General features: G+C 44.5%; 1 protein-coding gene across 1 annotated transcript in view; it reads left to right on the plus strand.

Moving 5' to 3' along the window:
• Nucleotides 1-17,809, plus strand: part of ADGRE1 (adhesion G protein-coupled receptor E1) — a 61,544-nt gene extending 43,735 nt beyond the window's left edge. The window contains exons 11-21 of the mRNA XM_040449678.1: nucleotides 726-903; nucleotides 1,700-1,819; nucleotides 3,572-3,783; nucleotides 4,515-4,685; nucleotides 6,171-6,365; nucleotides 7,621-7,856; nucleotides 10,831-10,897; nucleotides 12,479-12,570; nucleotides 14,895-15,063; nucleotides 15,173-15,277; nucleotides 17,351-17,809. Of these exons, the coding sequence (XP_040305612.1) occupies nucleotides 726-903; nucleotides 1,700-1,819; nucleotides 3,572-3,783; nucleotides 4,515-4,685; nucleotides 6,171-6,365; nucleotides 7,621-7,856; nucleotides 10,831-10,897; nucleotides 12,479-12,570; nucleotides 14,895-15,063; nucleotides 15,173-15,277; nucleotides 17,351-17,356 (1,551 nt within the window). The 3' untranslated portion in view covers nucleotides 17,357-17,809. The remainder of the gene's footprint in view (nucleotides 1-725; nucleotides 904-1,699; nucleotides 1,820-3,571; nucleotides 3,784-4,514; nucleotides 4,686-6,170; nucleotides 6,366-7,620; nucleotides 7,857-10,830; nucleotides 10,898-12,478; nucleotides 12,571-14,894; nucleotides 15,064-15,172; nucleotides 15,278-17,350) is intronic.
• Nucleotides 17,810-18,243: the final 434 nt, after the last annotated feature.

An 18,243-nucleotide genomic window follows, 5' to 3' on the forward strand; every position in this document is an offset into this window, starting at 1 on the left:
CCGTTCATGCTCTGTCTCTCTGTGTCCCAAAAATAAATAAACGTTGAAAAAAAAATTTAAAAAAAAATGGAAATCATAGTTTCTACTTCATAGATTTCTTTCTAAAATGAAGTTAACATACATAAGATACTTAATACTTGGCTCACAAGAAAGTATTATTTTTATCTCTGTGTGCCAGAAATATTACTATCATAAATACAAAAATGTTAATGAAAGTACTTGTTTTTTAAGAGAAATGAGGTAATATCTGTGTTATCCTGTAATTTGCTTAACTTAACAACAGCTCACTGACCTTTTTGCTTGTTAGTGTGTGTGTGTGATCACTGTTTTATTAACAGCTGTGTACTATTCTGTGATTTGATTTAGTCATTTATTTAGCCAATCTGTCAGACATTCAGACTTTCCAACTTCATGTCAGAAACCATACTGAAATAAACATCACTGGACAAGATCCTTGCACAGTTTTTAAGCATTTCTGGAAGGATTAATTCCAGGAAGGGAAACCTCTGGGTCCGAGCTAGGTGTAAGTGGGGCTATTCCAGGTGCTGACTTAAAGGCTACACCAATTTGAGAGGGGAAAGGAGAGAGAGAGGCAGAGGGAGGGAGGGAGAGAGAGGAAGAAGGAGAGAAGGAGAGAGAGAGGGAGTTGAGAAGGGGAGAGAGAGAAGGAGAGGGGGAGGGGGGAGGGAGGGAGTGCACACGCACAGACACACCTTTCCTTGCAGAGTGCGGCTGAGAGCCTTACCTCTGTGCTCGAACAAACATCCACATGGTCCGACTTCTCCCAAGAGGAGACCTCTGCCCTGGCCACTGTCATACTGGAGAGTGTGAAAAGCAGCACCCTGGCAGCTTTCCTGAAACCCTCGGCCAATGTCACTCAGACTGTTCAGACGGAACGCTTGGGTAAGGTGGCAAGGTTCCATCTGGGTGCTGCTTTTGAGGGGGGCCGTGGGCAATGCTATGCCCCATGGCTTTCCCGTACACTACTTCCCCCAACTGTTTCAAACCTCAGAGCTCACAGAAAAGCAAGTCCCAGGATAGTAACAGCATCTCCCATTTACTGAGTGCCTGGCCTTGAGGTAAGGGTGTGTGTCATTGATTCATTCAACAACTGTCTGAGCCCCACAGTACACAAAGATCTAGTAAATGAGACAGAGATAGTGCCACTGATTACCTGGCTTACATTTTAAAGGGCTACCTCCAGTTCCATTGCCTATTTTGTTGTCCTGGGGACCCCTGCAATTAGTGCCATGTCACAGGTGAGAGACCTGAGGCTCAGAGAGGTTAAGTCATTGGTTGTGTTTGCACAGCTGGTGAGTGGCAGAAGCAAATGCAGCCTCTGAGCCCTTGTCCACTCTGCTGGGTTCATCCAGCCCCTTCCTATTTCCTCTGGCTTTGGAAAACTCGTCTACATTTAGAGCAGCTGGAGGGTCCAGACTCTGTTGCCTTCCATCACTGTTGGCCTCAACCCCAGCTTTCCCTGAGGCGCCCCCTAAGGTGCGAGCACTTACCCCTGAAGCCCCACCTGGGTTTCTCTCATTTGTTTGTGGCTATCATCCTCCCGTCACTCACTCACCACGGGGCTTGAGGTCTTTCCCATGATGAACTGGCCTTTTTTACTCTTTGCAACTAGGTAGGTGTAACTTTGTGGACCCACTTTCTGGGGGACCTCGGGCAAAGTCTCCCTATCTCCTTTTAGAAATTGAAAGCAAGATCATCCAGGGAGAATGTGCTGAAGAGAACATGATCCTTCACTTCAAAGCCAAAGGGAATGAGATGAAAATTCAGTGCTCTACAATCAAGGAATCTGAATCCATAGGTACAGAGCTGCTCCTGAGAACCAGGGAGGGGGGCTGCGGTGTATCCGATTGGCAAACATTTACCAGTCAACTCTTGGGTTCCAAGACCAGTGAGGTAAGGCCCCTGCCCTCAGGGAGCCAGATATTAAATACATAAACACTCCCAATAATGGACTACCAAGACCTTGGCTGGCTGGTATGGCAGCCACCAGCCATGTTTTGTGATTGAGCACGTGAAATGTGGCCAGGCTGTACTTTACGACCTGGTAAAGTACACACCGGAATCCAAAGGCTTGATACAAAAAAATGGTGGAGAAAATCTCATGCATACTTCTTATATGGATTCTAGGCTGAAATGATGATATTTCGCATGTGTTACAAAATTAATTATTAAAATTTATTTTACCTGTTTTTGACTTTTGTAAAATCTGGCTACCTGAAAATTTTAAATTACCTGTGTGGTTCATGTTATAATTCTAGCAGACAGCGCTGATCTATATCAGGGATCGGCAGGCTCGTCCTATAGAGGGCGGATTAGTAAGTATTTCAGGCATGGAGGGCAAAAGAGTCTCAAAGTAGAAAGACGTTCATACACGATATGTAAATGAATGGATGTAGCTGTGCTACAGTAAGTTTCATTTACACGAAACAGGCAGTGACCAGATTGACCTATGGGCTGCTGTTTCCCACTCTCTGGTGTGCAGGGCTCAGGGAGCAGGCCTGGGACATCCCTGAAGGCCACCAACATGGAGAGGGGAAGCCTACCAAACAGATGAACGAGACTGACCATCAGTGTGGGAGGGGATTTGTATCCCACTGCTCAGTTTGATTATCCCTTAAAGACATAAATTCATATTTGGTTTTTTTTTTATTTTTTTTATTTTTTTATTTTTATTTATTTTTTAAATTTATATATGAAATTTATTGTCAAATTGGTTTCCATACAACACCCAGTGCTCATCTCAAAAGGTGCCCTCCTCAATACCCATCACCCACCCTCTCCTCCCTCCCACCCCCCATCAACCCTTAGTTTGTTCTCAGTTCTCAACAGTCTCTTATGCTTTGGCTCTCTCCCACTCTAACCTCTTTTTTTTTTTTTTCCTTCCCCTCCCCCATGGGTTCCTGTTAAGTTTCTCAGGATACACATAAGAGTGAAACCATATGGTATCTGTCTTTCTCTGTATGGCTTATTTCACTTAGCATCACACTCTCCAGTTCCATCCACGTTGCTACAAAAGGCCATATTTCATTTTTTCTCATTGCCACATAGTATTCCATTGTGTATATAAACCACAATTTCTTTATCCATTCATCAGTTGATGGACATTTAGGCTCTTTCCATAATTTGGCTATTGTTGAGAGTGCTGCTATGAACATTGGGGTACAAGTGCCCCTCATATTTGTTTTTAAAAATTTTAATGTTTATTCATTTTTGAGGGGGGGGGAGAGAATGAGTGGAGGAGGGGCAGAGAGAGAGAGGAAGACACAGAATCTGAGCTGTTGGCACAGAGCCTGACATGGGACTCGAACCCATGCACAGTGAGACCATGACCTGAGCCAAAGTTGGATGCTTAACCGGCTGAGCCACCCAGGTGCCCCTGTATTAATTTTAAATGTAGCCAAATGTTGCCATGCTCAGAGCAGGCCCCTGCTCTGAGGTCCGGAGGTGCGTGGGGTATTAGAGTCTGAATATGTGTGTTCTTTTTGGGTCATTGATAATCACTACTGAGCAAATTATTCCTTTTTCTTTTTCTTTTTCTGTTTGCATTTAGGGAATATCACAGGGACCATCGGGGTAGCTTTTGTCTCCTTTTCGGGGATGGAGTTGTTTTTAGATGAGAGTTTCTTCCAAGACCCTCAGAACCCCTTGGCCAATTCCCAGAGGAGGCTAAAGATGAATTCTCACGTTGTGCAGGGCATCATGACTGGGGAGAAGCAAGATGGGTTCTCTAACCCAGTCATTTACACGCTGGAGAACATCGAGGTTTGTGAAGTGGTCCCTGTCGAACCCCCATCTACCTACTGAGAACACTTCACCCCACAGTGAGCTTAACTTTCCCTTCTGATAGAGACCCACGAAGGCATCAACCTTCTAGCAAGTCAAGCCCGTCCCCCAAATCCACCTCCAGAGGAGTGGGCTCTCGTGTATATATATTATATGTATATAGTATATATAAGTAGCATATAGTATATTTAATATATATAGCATATATTTAAAAAATTTTTAACGTTTATTTATTTTTGAGACAAAGAGCATGAACAAGGGAGGGGCAGAGAGAGGGAGACACAGAATCTGAAGCAGGCTCCAGGCTCCGAGCTGTCAGCACAGAGCCTGACACGGGGCTCAAACTCACAGACCATGAGATCATGACCTGAGCCTCAATTCCACCAACTGAGCCACCCAGGAGCCCCTATATAGCGTATATTATATACAGTACCTATAGTCACCCACTCATCACTGGGCAAGATTGGGCTCAGATTGAGGAATGTTGATGCAGGAACATTTACAGGGACTTTATTACATTGGCCATGACCAAGTCAGTTGTAGAGGCATCTCTGGTATCCAAGACCTTTCTCTCCATCCTCGCACATTGAAATATTACATCACCCTCCATTCCCTCCCAGACATACCCGCATCTTCTTGCGGGTCATCTTGAGATGACTCTTCAAGTTGGTCATACTGAACCCGTTTGACCAGAGCCTTTACGTTTTCAGCCAAAGCAGACGTTTGAGAGTCCTATCTGTGTTTCCTGGAACACAGATATGGAGGGTGGCAGGTGGATACCCTCTGGCTGTAAGATCCATGAAGTTTCTGAGGTGTATACTACGTGCAGCTGTCATCACATGATGAACCTGGCCGTCATCATGGCTTCTGGGGAGCTCACGGTCAGTACCGATTCTCTGTGTTCTAGCTCTCCAAATCCAAGGGGAAAATATTGAACAAACACCCGTTGTGTGTCTCCCATGGCCTTGGGTGTTGTGGGACGGCGTCATGGGGGACAGGCAGGGTGTGCAATGCCTCTGCCCTTGGAGAATTCATAGTTTGGCTGGGAAGCTGTGACATTCACATATGAAAGGAGAAATGACCCTGAACAGGTTGATAATGACAGATCCCATTTACAGAGCCTATCCTGTGTTGGACCCTTTATTTTCAGTTAAATGTTTTCAGGCCATTTTACAGGATGGACGCTGAGGTTCCTTAGCCCACTTACTCAGAAATCTAAGTGTCTGGGGATGAGACCTGAACCCAGGACAGTCTCCTTCCACAAAACCAAGTAAATGGTGCGAGAAATTGTGCTATAGGAATCCAGAAGTGTGTCCGTGAGAGCTGGTGATGGGTCAGGGTGGGGATGGGTGAAATGAGCCTTGGTGAGTGGGCAGACGCAGTGGAGGGGGAGGACATAGAGGGCATTTGTATTCTCCCTGCATTAGCTGTGAGCACTTAAAGTATTTTCATTTAGTATCGCTTAGCATATTCATCGGTATCCTCTCTTAACAGATGAGGGAGCTGAGGCACAGAGTAGCTACGTGTCTTTCCCAAGCTCGTACAACTAGCAGCTTCCAAAAGTACAGTCCATTCTCTTAACCACCACAAAACAAAGTAACAAAGTAACAAAGTCATAAGGACTAGCTCGGGAGATGGTGTGCTTTGGCACATGTTTAACACAGAAGGAACTCAGCATTTTTAAATCAGTCATGCGTAATGGCACAGGGGAAGGATCCGGCTTGCCCTGTCTACTCGCAGAAATTGGGGCATCTCAGAACGCCTGTATGGCAGGCCTGGTTCAGTGCAGGAAACAGTAATTGCTCTAGCTATTTCAAATACGGAACAGGATGCCCACAAAATCACAGGGAGGGTTGGAGGCGTTGAAGTCAGGGGTTGCCACTTGGGGCTTAGCTTCAAGATCAGCCCTCTGCAGCTGTAATCCAGAGGTCAGAAATTGCTGCTGTCGGATCACCCCACCTCCACACAATCGAAGAAGGGACAGCTAGAACGTGGAGTCCAGCCATAACTTGCTCCTGTCTAGAAGGCTGGTGTCTGCCTCCATTCTGCCTCCCAAAATTTTCATGCATACACCTCATTGGAAAACCTAAAGAACATCCAGGACCCTACCCCCAGGACATTATGGGAAATGTAGTTTATAGACATCCTGCCCTAATGTGACAGGGGGTGGGGCACAGGACAGGAGTGGGAATGTGTGTTGATGGATGCCAAAGGATGACGATGGACAATATCTCAGTCACTCTGAGTGTCAGAAGGAGAAAAGGTCCCCGAGCCCTTTCTGCCCTGGTCAGGAGTCTGGATAATTCTTTTTTTCTGCCTGGAGGGATGTCAACCCTTCTGTGAATGATGTATCTGCTTCCTGACAGATGGAGTTACCCTTGCACATCATTAGCCACGTGGGTTTGATCATCTCCCTGGTGTGTCTCGTCTTGGCCATCGCCACCTTCCTGCTGTGTCGTGCCATTCACAACCACAACACCTACCTCCACCTGCACCTCTGCGTGTGCCTCTTCTTGGCCAAGACTCTCTTCCTCACCGGTGTAGACAAGACTGGCAACCAGGTCTCACATCCCTCAGGCTGTGTCCTCGCTCAGCCCCACCATCTCCATATCTGCCCCTGCTCATCCTACCCAATAATCTCTATGCTAGGTCCCACCTCAGGACCTTTGCACGTGCTATACCCTCTTTTGATAATACTTGTTCCCCAATTCTTTACCTGGTTTACTCATTCTTGTGATAGGTGTCAGTTTAAAATCATTTCCATGGTCATGTTATATATTGTGGTGGTCTCTCCTATTATTCTTTAAACTGGTTATTACCTTGGATGATTCTTACTCCTAGGGGACACTCAGCAATATCTAGAGACATTATCGGTGGTTATCCCTGGGAGAGGGTGCTACTGACATCCAGTGGAGACTAGGGATGCTTCCAAACACCCTACAGTCCACAGAACAGCCCCCATGAAAGAAAATAATCTGGCAACAGTGTTACAGATGTCAACAATACCACAGCTGAGAAACTCTATCCCTTATCAGCCTATTTTTCTCTCTTTCCCAGCTTTTATTTGAAACCATATTGATTATTTGTTGATTTACTTGCTGTATATTCCTCCCCCCCCCCCCCCCGCCAACACACACATAGTAGACTGTGAACCCATGAGAGCAAGACCTTTGGCCAATTTACTCCTTATAGCTATACCAGAAACATAGTAGGTTCTTAGGGTTTTTCCAGAAGGAGCACTATTGACATTTTGGCTGGGGTGATCATTCTTTGTGCATTTTACTGTCACATGTTTAGCGTCCCAGACCCCTTGAGAACTCAATGCTAGTAGCACACGTCCCTCCCATCATTTGACCAGGAGCAAGCAAACTTTTTCTGTTTTAAAGAAGCAGGCATAAATATTTTTCGCTTTGCAGATCCTAGGGTCTCTGTCACAGCCACTCAATTTTGCTGTTTTAGCATGAAAACTGCCATAGAATATACAGAAATGGATATGGCTTTGTGCCAGTGAAACATTATTTACAAAACAGGCAGCCAGCCTGATGGCTATAGTGTGCTGACCCCCACACTCAATATCTTCAAACAGCCTCTGAAGTAGGGCGATCAGCTACCTGTTCTCAAAACTCTCCCGGTTTTAACACTGAAAAGTCCCATGTCCTGTCCTGGGAGACACCAGTCCCGGGCAAGCCCTACCAAAGGGATGAATGAGTAGGCTGTACTTGGGAATTCCAATCAAAGTAGCACCCCCGCCCTGTCATCTGAACCTGCTCCTTGGAGGGGGCGGGGGTCCTGAGTGGGTGTGCCTCTCTTCTCCAGACGGGCTGTGCCATCATTGCAGGCTTCCTGCACTACCTTTTCCTCGCCTGTTTCTTCTGGATGCTGGTGGAGGCTGTGATGCTCTTTCTTATGGTCAGGAACCTGAAGGTGATGAATTACTTCAGCTCTCGCAACATCAAGATGTGGTACCTCTGTGCCTTTGGCTACGGGCTCCCAGGGCTGGTGGTGGCTGTCTCAGCTGGTGTGCAACCACAGGGTTACGGGATGCACAATCGGTAAGTCATATCCTTCTCTCTCCCTGAAGACCCTGCTGTCATGGTTCACAATGATGATTACACGAACAACAAGAAAAGCAGTAACATTAGTGGTAGTTGTGTCTACCATTTATTGAGCTCTTTATGCTTTGTGGGTCTCAGGGCTGCCGTGTCCAGTAGCACAACTTGCACACTGCACAACTCTAGGAGCCACTGTTTGCACTATAGAACAGGTGAACGGTGGTGGTGTAAACAATGAAACTCGGTTGTACAGTTTAAAAATCATGGATTCTGGAGCCAACCTGCTTGGGTTTGAATCCTGGTTCCACCACCTTCTAGCTGGGCTACCTTGGGCGAGTTACTTAACCTCTGTAGGCTTCCATTTCCTCATCCATACAATAGAAGCTAACAGCAGCACCTACATCATAGTGTTGTGAGGGTTAAATGAGTTATTATCTGCAAAACATTTAGAACGGTGTTTGTCACAGGGCTGCGTGTGAGATGATTTGGGGTAGTATGCTGATAAGTATAATTTAAAAAATATTTTTGTATTTATCTTATGGGGCATCAGGGGGAAAAAAATGCCAGCATACCAGCCACGCTCATGATATAGACAGGAGTCCATTTGTAAGTTTTAAAAAAATGAACCAACTTTTAAAATCAGGTGAATGGGGCGCCTGGGTGGCGCAGTCGGTTGAGCGTCCGACTTCAGCCAGGTCACGATCTCGCGGTCTGTGAGTTCGAGCCCCGCGTCAGGCTCTGGGCTGATGGCTCAGAGCCTGGAGCCTGTTTCCGATTCTGTGTCTCCCTCTCTCTCTGCCCCTCCCCCGTTCATGCTCTGTCTCTCTCTGTCCCGAAAATAAATAAACGTTGAAATAAAATCAGGTGAATGACACGATAAGCGGTATGTGGCTAGGGCAGAGACTAAGTCACTGCGTCATATGATAGACCCCGGAGATAGCGGTGCTGTTCTAATTTACAGATGAGGAAAGTGAAGCTTTCTTGCCATTACCGTGAGGACATAAATCTAGGTCTTTGCAATCCCAGGGCCCGCGCTCATCACCCTGTGTTATAGGCATTGCTGAGTTGTGGTTAGGGGACTAAATATTCAGGTTTCCTCCCCGCCTATCACTGATGGTTTATAGGTGAGGCCATGAGATAAGGGGTGAGGGAAAGGAATTCATAGTAAGTGAGCACTCATCAAATCTAAATCCTGTAAGCTGTACAAACATGTATTATCTCTGGTACTTCTCAACAGAAATCCTATGTGCGAGGACTAAGAGTCTCCATTGTATACATTGTAAATAATGTCCCCCAGATTTGTGCAGTGTGCAACCTGTGCTGTTGCACATGGTGGTGCATAAAGTAACAGCTTAATAAATGGTAGCTTCCGAGGAAATAGAGGCTCAGCACAGTTGCCCAGGGTCACACAGCTAGTAAATGTCCAAGCTGAGTTCGGATCTCATTGCCTTGTCAGGGGATGGTGGTGACAGTGCAAGGCCACCATGATGAAGTGCCTGATGTTGATGTGGGTAATATAAGCCCTGACACAGACCAGAGAAGGATGATAGTATATGGGAGTGGGAAGGTTCATGGAAGGCTTCCTGGAGGATGTGGAATTTGAATGAGCCTTAAGCTCTATTGAAATGTACATAGGCAAAGAGGAAAGGTCGTGGCAACATAGGTGAGGGCAAGGGAGGGCTTAGGGTGTGTTTGGAGAGCAGATGGATAGGACTGAAAGATGGGGGGGAGAGGGGGAGGGGCATGGAATTTGGAGAATACCTTCTAGCTGGTGGGAACCACAGAACGTTTTGTAAGACAGGAGTAGTATTGAGAAGGATTTGAGACGACCTTAGGAAGAAGCACTGGTGAGTGGGGCGAGAGAAGGAGCAAACATGGGGTGCATTCTGAGCAGGTGCAGCTGTGGGTAACAGGCTCCATCCCAGTGGGTATCCCTGGGAACCTGTGTAGGGCATGTGCCTCCAAAATCCCACCCAGGGGGCATATTCATACATCTCTGTCGCAGCAGCCATTGGTCGAGGGCTGCTCCCAGGAGAACTAATTCTCCAGGGTTTTCAGTCTGATGCCTCCAGGAGGAGTTGCAGAAGCTTATAAGGGAATTGGCTGTTATTTACTGAAGCCGTTGTTCCTGAAACAGCAGAGACGGCTTCTTCTGTGCAATCTCCACCTTTTTTATTGCTACGACTTGGAGACTCACGTTCCGGGGAGAGAACATCTGGTTGGCCAACCTTGATTATTTTCCTTCTCTTGTGGGGACAAGGCACACTTCCGCTGAAGGAATATTGGGGTGCGGTTCCTGAACGCAGGTGGAATGGTTGTCAGATGGTAAAAACAGGAAAAATCTACCAGAGGCCTGAAGGAAAGAGGCAATGCCTTCTCTCCCTCCTAGTCCTTCCTCCCTTCATTTAAGAAATAATTATGGAATGCCTCATCCATGCCAGGCTTTGCACTGAGTGTTGGATATTTGGAGACAAACAAAAGCTCGAGGTCCAGATTCTCATACAGCTCATAGTCTGGAAAGGCAGAGAAGGACAATTTTCAAGGAAACAAACACCACCATGATTTATGATACTGAGAGATGCTATAAAAAAAGAAAAGCATTATGCTCTGCTAGAAAAAGATGATGGGCAGGGAGGGTCCCAAGCGGCTTTTCAGAGGAGATGACATTAGAGCTGAGATTTGAACGACCAGGTGTGCCAGTAAAGAGGTCTGAACAGAAGGGAAGAGGTTGCAAAGGTTACGGGCTGAGGGCGAGCTCTACTCTGGACACCGCGTGAACACTTCAGGAACGTTTGCCCAGGAAGAAGGTCTGACAGCAGACGTGGGCCAAAGAAAACTGAACTGTCACCCACCCTGTCATGAGAGCATCTCAGGGTCGGCTGCCTATAATATCCTCCATTAGTGGATTTGTTGGGGCCTGAGCAACTGTAGGGTCAAGAACTAAACAGTCACCGATTCCTGTTTCTCTTGGTAGCTGTTGGCTGAACACAGAGACAGGGTTCGTCTGGAGCTTCCTGGGACCAGTCTGCGCCATCATCCTGGTAAGCAAATTGCTTGGTGCAGGGTGTTCGGGAGCAGAAACAAGGAAACCCGAGGAACCAAGAAGTGCCAGTGAATGTTGCCTATAGCTGAGGTCAAACATTCTCCCTTCTGATCCCTGGTTCTTGAGATTTCCAACTTAGAGTGCAATTTCTTTGACTTGTGATTTTTTTTTTCTTTCCTCTGCCAACATGCAAATCCCCTGGAGGGGAACACAATCTTATCTGTCTGTTGTGTTTCAGTAAGAATGGGTCTATTGATGTCTTCTGGGGATAGATGTTGAATGAGAGAAAAGGAAGGAAGGAAATGGAGAGAAATTGGTGGGGGGGGGGGCGGCGGTGAGAAGAAAACAGTGGGATGGAAGAAAGGGAAGCCTAGAGATTTTTTTCAGCTTTTTTCAGCTTTATTGAGATATAACTGACAAATAGAAATTGTGTATCACAAACATAGTATCCACAGTATCACAACTGCGTGGCTTAGAACAACAGAACTTGGCATCCTCCAGGAAGACTTCCATGAACGTTCCCACTCCAGTTTTGGAGGCTGGAAGTGTAAAACCAATGGGTTGGCAGGGCTATGTCCCCTCTGGAAGCCCAGGAGAAGGATATGTTCCAGTCTTATTTTCTTTATTTTTTATTTTGTGTGACACAGGGGGCAGGGGGAGAGGCAAAGGGCAGGGGGTGGAGAGAGACAGAGGGAGAGAGAATCCCAAGCAGGCTCCACACTCAACATAGAGCCTGATGTGGGGCTCAATCCCACGACCCTGGGATCACGACCTCAGCCTAAATCAAGAGTCAGTAGCTCAACCAACTGAGCCACCCAGGTGCCCCTGCATTCCAGTCTTCTAACCAAGAGACTGGTAGACTCAGGAGTCCCTTGGCTTATCGATGTTTGGCTTTCTCTGTGCATGTCTGCCTCTGTGTCCAAATCTGCCTGTTTTATAAGGTTATGTGGGATTAGGGTCTGCTCTAATGACTTATTTTAATTTGATCACCTCTGGTAAAGACCCTATCTCCAAATAAGATCACATTCTGAGGTCCTGGGGATTAGGTCTTCAACAGTTCAACCCAAACAAGGCACTGATCTTGATTCTAGCTTCCCATTTGCCTCCATATGGGATGGAAACCGGGGGAAATCACCCAAATGAGAACAAGTAAAGGCTCCCTATTGCTATAGTAAGGGAGTTGGCCACCATCACTTGCAGTGAGTAGAGACTCAGAAGCAGGGAGAGGAGCGGGGAGGCTTTCTCGGGGGGAAAAAAGAAGGCTTCCGGTGTGCCTGGTTGGAGGCTGGAGGCCTTGGGACTCTATAGGCAGGCTAACTCAAAGCAGGACGTCCTATGCGAATGTTTAGGGGGAGCGTATTGGCTTTTTCCTTTGGGTCCTATGTTGGAAATGAGAGCAGAAGTTAGGGAGGCTGTGAGCCCACAATCAACAACCTGGCTGTTTAGGGTTGATTGCCGTAGGGCTTATTACTTGGCTTCCTGGAGTGATAGCCGCACACTGTGGGTTTTTGACGGGTGGTCTGGCCATTGCCCATTTGTACACACCCGACATCTCAGTCCTGTCTGCTTGACTCTGTAGATCAATTCCATCCTCCTGACTTGCACGTTGTGTATCCTGAGGCAGAAGCTTTCCAGTGTCAATGCTGAAGTCTCCACGCTCAAAGACACCAGGTACAGTCCTTCCTTCCCCTCCTCTCTCTCAGTCTCCTTCATTCTTCCCACAAACATTCCCTGAGTACCTTTTGTGTGCTTAGTCCTGTGCCCAGGACAGAACAGCACAGTTTCTAGATCTGGGGTCTCAGACACCAGGTCTGCCACTTACAAGCTGTGTGGCCTTAGGCAAGTTACACAACCTCTCTGAAACTGTTTCCTCATCTGTATACTGGGGATATTAACATTGCCCACTTAATGTAGCTTATGAAGCATTAATACAGTTACTAGGAAGGGTGAGCATTTCATATATTGTAACCATTAATACATTTTCTAATTCATTTACTGCACATAACTATATGTGTATATTTACAAAAATAGAAGCATACTATCTACTCAATTTTTAGGGCCATTTTTTCTCTTAATGTCATGAATATTTTTTCTATTTAGAAATTCTTTGACAACATCTTTCTCATTTTTTGTAAAGCATTTCAATATAATAATGCAGCACAACTTATTTAAATCATGCCTTATTCATGGACATTCAAGTTGTTACTGTTTTTTGTTTTTTTTTTTTTGAGGGGGGAAGGGGAGGGCTATTATAAATGGTGTGGTCTCAAATACCCTTGTAGATAGATCTTTTTCCACATCTGTGGTTATTTGATCATAACAGTAGGCATGAAATTGCCCGAGTTAAAGGGCAGGTTGGATTGTCATACTTTTAGTATATATTGCAAGTTGTTTTCTAGAAAATTTGTTTCCATTTGCAGGAGTGCTTGCTTACCTACAGCTTAGCCAACACTGGGGTTTATCATTTTTGTTGTGATGTTTTGCTGATATAATAGTGAAATATACTATCCTATTATTTTAGTTCTGTCTATATTACAGATGTGGGACATTTTCATAATCTTATAGACTATTTGTGTTTGTAACTTCATCACTCAACTAATCTTCACTTTAAGAACCTACCAAAGTCAGACATCGTCTAGGTTTTATTGTCAGGAAACATATAGATGTCCTTTGCTTGTTTTCCTATCGGTGTCCAGTCCCTCATCCATCTTAAAATTTGAATATTTAAATATTTTTAAATTTAAAATTTTAAATATCTAAAAGTTGATACAGAAAGTTGAAAACAAAGTTAATACATGCAATGGTAAGAAAAATTAATCAGTACAAAAGAGAATACATGGGAAATAATTCTCTCTTCCCAGATCTCTCCCACCCTAAGCAGCCATTATCACTTGAATTGAGCTTCCTTCTAGAATATTCTATACTTACACATCCACATTCTGATTACATAAATGATAGGATATTATACATATCATTCTGAACTTTTTTTCCCCTACATAATAGGTAGCTGATTTCATCTCAATACTTGTGGTTAAAAACTAACAAAAATGGTTTTTTTGCCAGACACTGCTGTAAGCATCCTTAGAGACTTATCATCTCATTTAATCTGTAGAACAATTAATACCACCCTGTAGGTATTGTATTATTATCTCTATACCAACTTGAAGAAACTGAGGCACAAATCCACAGGTGTTCAGAGCCTGTACCCTTACCCCCTATAGTATATGGTCACTCTCATCTCATTTAAAAAAATGATTTTATAATTTGCTTTTAGTCTCTATAGATTTGCCTAGTCTGGATATTTCCTACAAATGGAAGCATATACTCTGTGTCCTTGTACGTCTGACCTCTTTCACTGAGCATAATGTCTTCAAGTTTCGTCCACATTGTAGCAGGTTATCAGCCGTCATTCCTTCTTATGGCTAATATTGTACTGTATGGATGGACCATGTTTTGCTTTATCCATTCATCAATAGATGAACCTTTGGGTTGCTTTAGTTGGGGGAAGAGTGGGGTGGGGAACGAATGCTTCATAGGTGTAGGTTTCTTTTCAGGGCAATAAAACTGTCTTAGAACTGGGCGGTGATGATGTTTGTACAGCATTGTGAATGTGCCGAATCCCACTGAATCGCACACTTTAAATGGTTAAAATAGTGCATTTTATGTTATGTGAGTTTTTCTCCAAGAAGAATGTCATCGTATTTCATACTTATGGCGTCACCATTCCCCAGCTCTTGGACCTGCGGGTCCTCCAAGCATTCGATCGCTCTAAACAATATTGCATTATATATACATCCGCACATCTTTGTGCATTGTGTATCTGTAGGCCAGCTGCCTTTTAAATACCAATAGGATTCGATTTCCCTGCCTCTGGGCTTGCAGACTCTACCCCACGTTTATTCCCACCCAGGTGGCGGGTGATATGGTGGCAGCCTGGTCCATGAGGACAACAGCCACTTCCAGGAACCTTATCCTCTGCAAATCTCTCCCCCCAGGTTACTGACGTTCAAGGCGTTTGCCCAGCTCTTCATCCTGGGGTGCTCCTGGGTGTTGGGCATTTTCCAGATTGGATCCATGGCCAGTATCATGGCCTACCTGTTCACCATCATCAACAGCCTGCAGGGGACCTTTATCTTCATCATTCACTGTCTGCTCAACCGCCAGGTACAGCACTGCCCTTCCTGAGCCCGTCCTTCTGGGGAACACACCTGTGTCAGCCATGTGCCTGCATCTAGGAATAACTCATCTCCTTGTGACCTGTCTCTTCCTCCAGGTGCGGGAAGAATACAGGAAGTGCATTACCAGGAAGACGAAACGTAGCCCTGAGTCCCAGACCTCAGGGATGTTACTGTCCTCTGTCCCCTCCACCTCTAAATCGGTGAGAGACAGTGTGCTTTATGCAGCTTCCGTTCGAATGGAATTGCCACTTCTTAGCAATACCAGTACTGTGCACGGAGAACCTGCTGTGAGCTGTGTGTCCACGTATATCTGCACATTCGATAAAGTGTGGGGTTCAAGAGTTGGGGTCCAGGAGCCAGGCAGCCTGGGCTCAAATCCCAGCTTTGCCCCATGGTAGCTGTGTGAACTGAAGAAGATAAAATGACTTATATAGATAAAAGATGAGAATACATTAAGGATTTTATTCTACTCATTAATCAGTGAGGAAGTGAGGCAGATGTTAAACTGGCTCAAAAGAAAATTCACAGAACATACATACATATGATGTAATGTATATTATGTATTATGTAATAGGTATCATATATATCTCATATATTGCATACATTATAGATAGTATACATTATATATATATTTACATAATACTTACATATACGTATATATAATGTATTATATATATATTATATATATATATATATATATATATACATGTATTACATAAAACAGACATAGGTCTGTTCCTTGCATTCTTTTTTGAACCAGTTATAACATCTTGTCGATAATTTTATAGGGGCACCTGGGTGGCTCAGTTGGTTAAGCGGCCGACTTCGGCTCAGGTCATGATCTCAGTCCTTGAGTTCGAGCCCCGCGTCGGGCTCTGTGCTGCCAGCTCAGAGCCTGGAGCCTGTTTCAGATTCCGTGTCTCCCTCTCTCTGACCCTCTCCTGTTCATGCTCTGTCTCTCCCTGTCTCAAAAATAAAGTGTTAAAAAAAATTAAAAAATAAAAAATAAATAAAAAATAAAAAAAATTTAAAAAAAGATAATTTTATATATAATCACAAATATAGGGGCGCCTGGGTGGCGCAGTCGGTTAAGCCTCCGACTTCAGCCAGGTCACGATCTCGCGGTCTGTGAGTTCGAGCCCCGCGTCAGGCTCTGGCCTGATGGCTCAGAGCCTGGAGCCTGTTTCCGATTCTGTGTCTCCCTCTCTCTCTGCCCCTCCCCCGTTCATGCTCTGTCTCTATCCCAAAAATAAATAAACGTTGAAAAAAAAATTAAAAAAAAAAATAATAATCACAAATATAAATAGAATTATACATATAATTATAGTTATATATTATATAACTATACAGTTATATACAATATATAAAATTTCATATTATATAGTATGAAAGCAAATTATTTAAATGTATGGATTACATGACTTACACTACACATATTTAATTTCAGAAACATTGAAATGAATGTGCAAATGGAAGCAAGACTGATTTTTACACATAATTCCACGATTTTGCATTGCTATCATTGCTATTTAAAATCTACAGAGTTGTAAAATTGCACTTTACACAATAGCTCTCCTATCCCCCATTACAATTTTTTATTTTTTTCACTGATTTATTCCAAGAACAAGTAACTAAGATTCAGTGGCTTAATTAAATAGGAAAAAAACTCATTTTTTTTTTTTTTTTGCAAGAATAGAAGCCCAGAGTTAGGTGCTGCTGATATTGGTTATGCTGCTCAGGGGTGTTGGAAAGGATCTAGGTTTTCTCTACTTTTGCATTCCACTTGTTGACTTGTTGAGCTTGTTGACTTTTCATCAAATGATTTTCACGGTTGTAAGATGGTTGCCATAGCTCCAGACATCATGACCACATTGAAGGCAAGAAGAGGGGTAGGGAGAAGCCACAAACTCTCCTTCCACAGGAAATAAAACCTTTCCCAGAAACCCCTCATTGGGCTTCCCTTCTACTAATTGGTCAGAACTGTATCACCTGACCATACATAGTTACAAAGAAATTTGACAAAGCAAGTATTCGGCTTTCTTGCTTCTAGAGTGGAAGCTATTAATGGTGAAGAGGTTGAGAATAGCTTTAGAGTTTGCCATCAGTGCCTGCCACACCAGAGACTGCGCTGTTAAAGTTTTAATGTTTATCTTTCTAGTGTTTGTTTCCATATTTCTCTCTCTGTATTTATAAGACCCAAGTATTTCTAAAACCCTTAGACTCACATTGTACTCGTCCTGCTGCTGATTCTAATTCTGATTTCTCTCTCACAGGGCTAAAGATCTTTCTTACTGCCAGTATGCTATGAAGCAACATTTGAGGAAAGCAGATACCTACGGGAGCCTTCTCTGAAATCTCTTCCCGGCTTAATGTGCAGATGTGGGATCCTGCCAGCCCCAGAACTCTCTGGGAAGCAAGAATTTCTGTTTCAGATTATCAGTTCTGCTCTTTGAGTTCTCAGAGTTTTGTGGAAGCAACAGATCCCAGTGCAATGGCATGACCAAGATTATCTGGCTACCATTTTGGTTTCTCCTAAATTCATTGTTGTATGGCTCCAAGTGTACTTCTCCCGCACCCATCATGTGCCTGACACAGAGCAGCCCTCGATAAATTATTTGTCATATGACTGACCGACTTAGCCTTTGACAAAGATTCCTGCTGCTCTTAAAGAAACAGTCAGTGTCACGGTAATGGTGGCCCCAGGGTATGAATAAAACACTTAGACCTATAGACTACTTTTGTACAAACACTTCCAAGAGCCCTATTGGTGAGTAGGAGCTCTGGATGGGGCAGGACCTCAGTGTTTCATGGAGGGTTGCAGTGCTTGATGGCAACACCCTTTGGAAAGTGTTTTGGTTTCCTGGAACCTTTCAGGGAACCAACATCTCTCTTCCTTCCGGGAACTTTCTTGGAACACGTCTAGGATTCACACTGCTCACAAAGTTATCACCATCCCACCTTGCCCTCCATCCTCCATAAAGTCCTGATTGACAGAGGGAGAAGAGGGAGATAAAAGTTTTAAATGTAGGTGTCCTCTGTGCTCGCTTCGGCTGCACATATACTAAAATTGGACCCATGAAATGTAGAGTCCCCCCTTCCATGACCACTCTAATACCTCCCGACTCAAAGAGTGGTCTGTGGACCAGATACATCAGTATCACCTTGT

The sequence above is a fragment of the Herpailurus yagouaroundi genome, unplaced genomic scaffold, assembly GCF_014898765.1.
Source record: "Herpailurus yagouaroundi ecotype Mexico unplaced genomic scaffold, PumYag 200, whole genome shotgun sequence".
Lineage (NCBI taxonomy): Eukaryota > Metazoa > Chordata > Mammalia > Carnivora > Felidae > Herpailurus > Herpailurus yagouaroundi.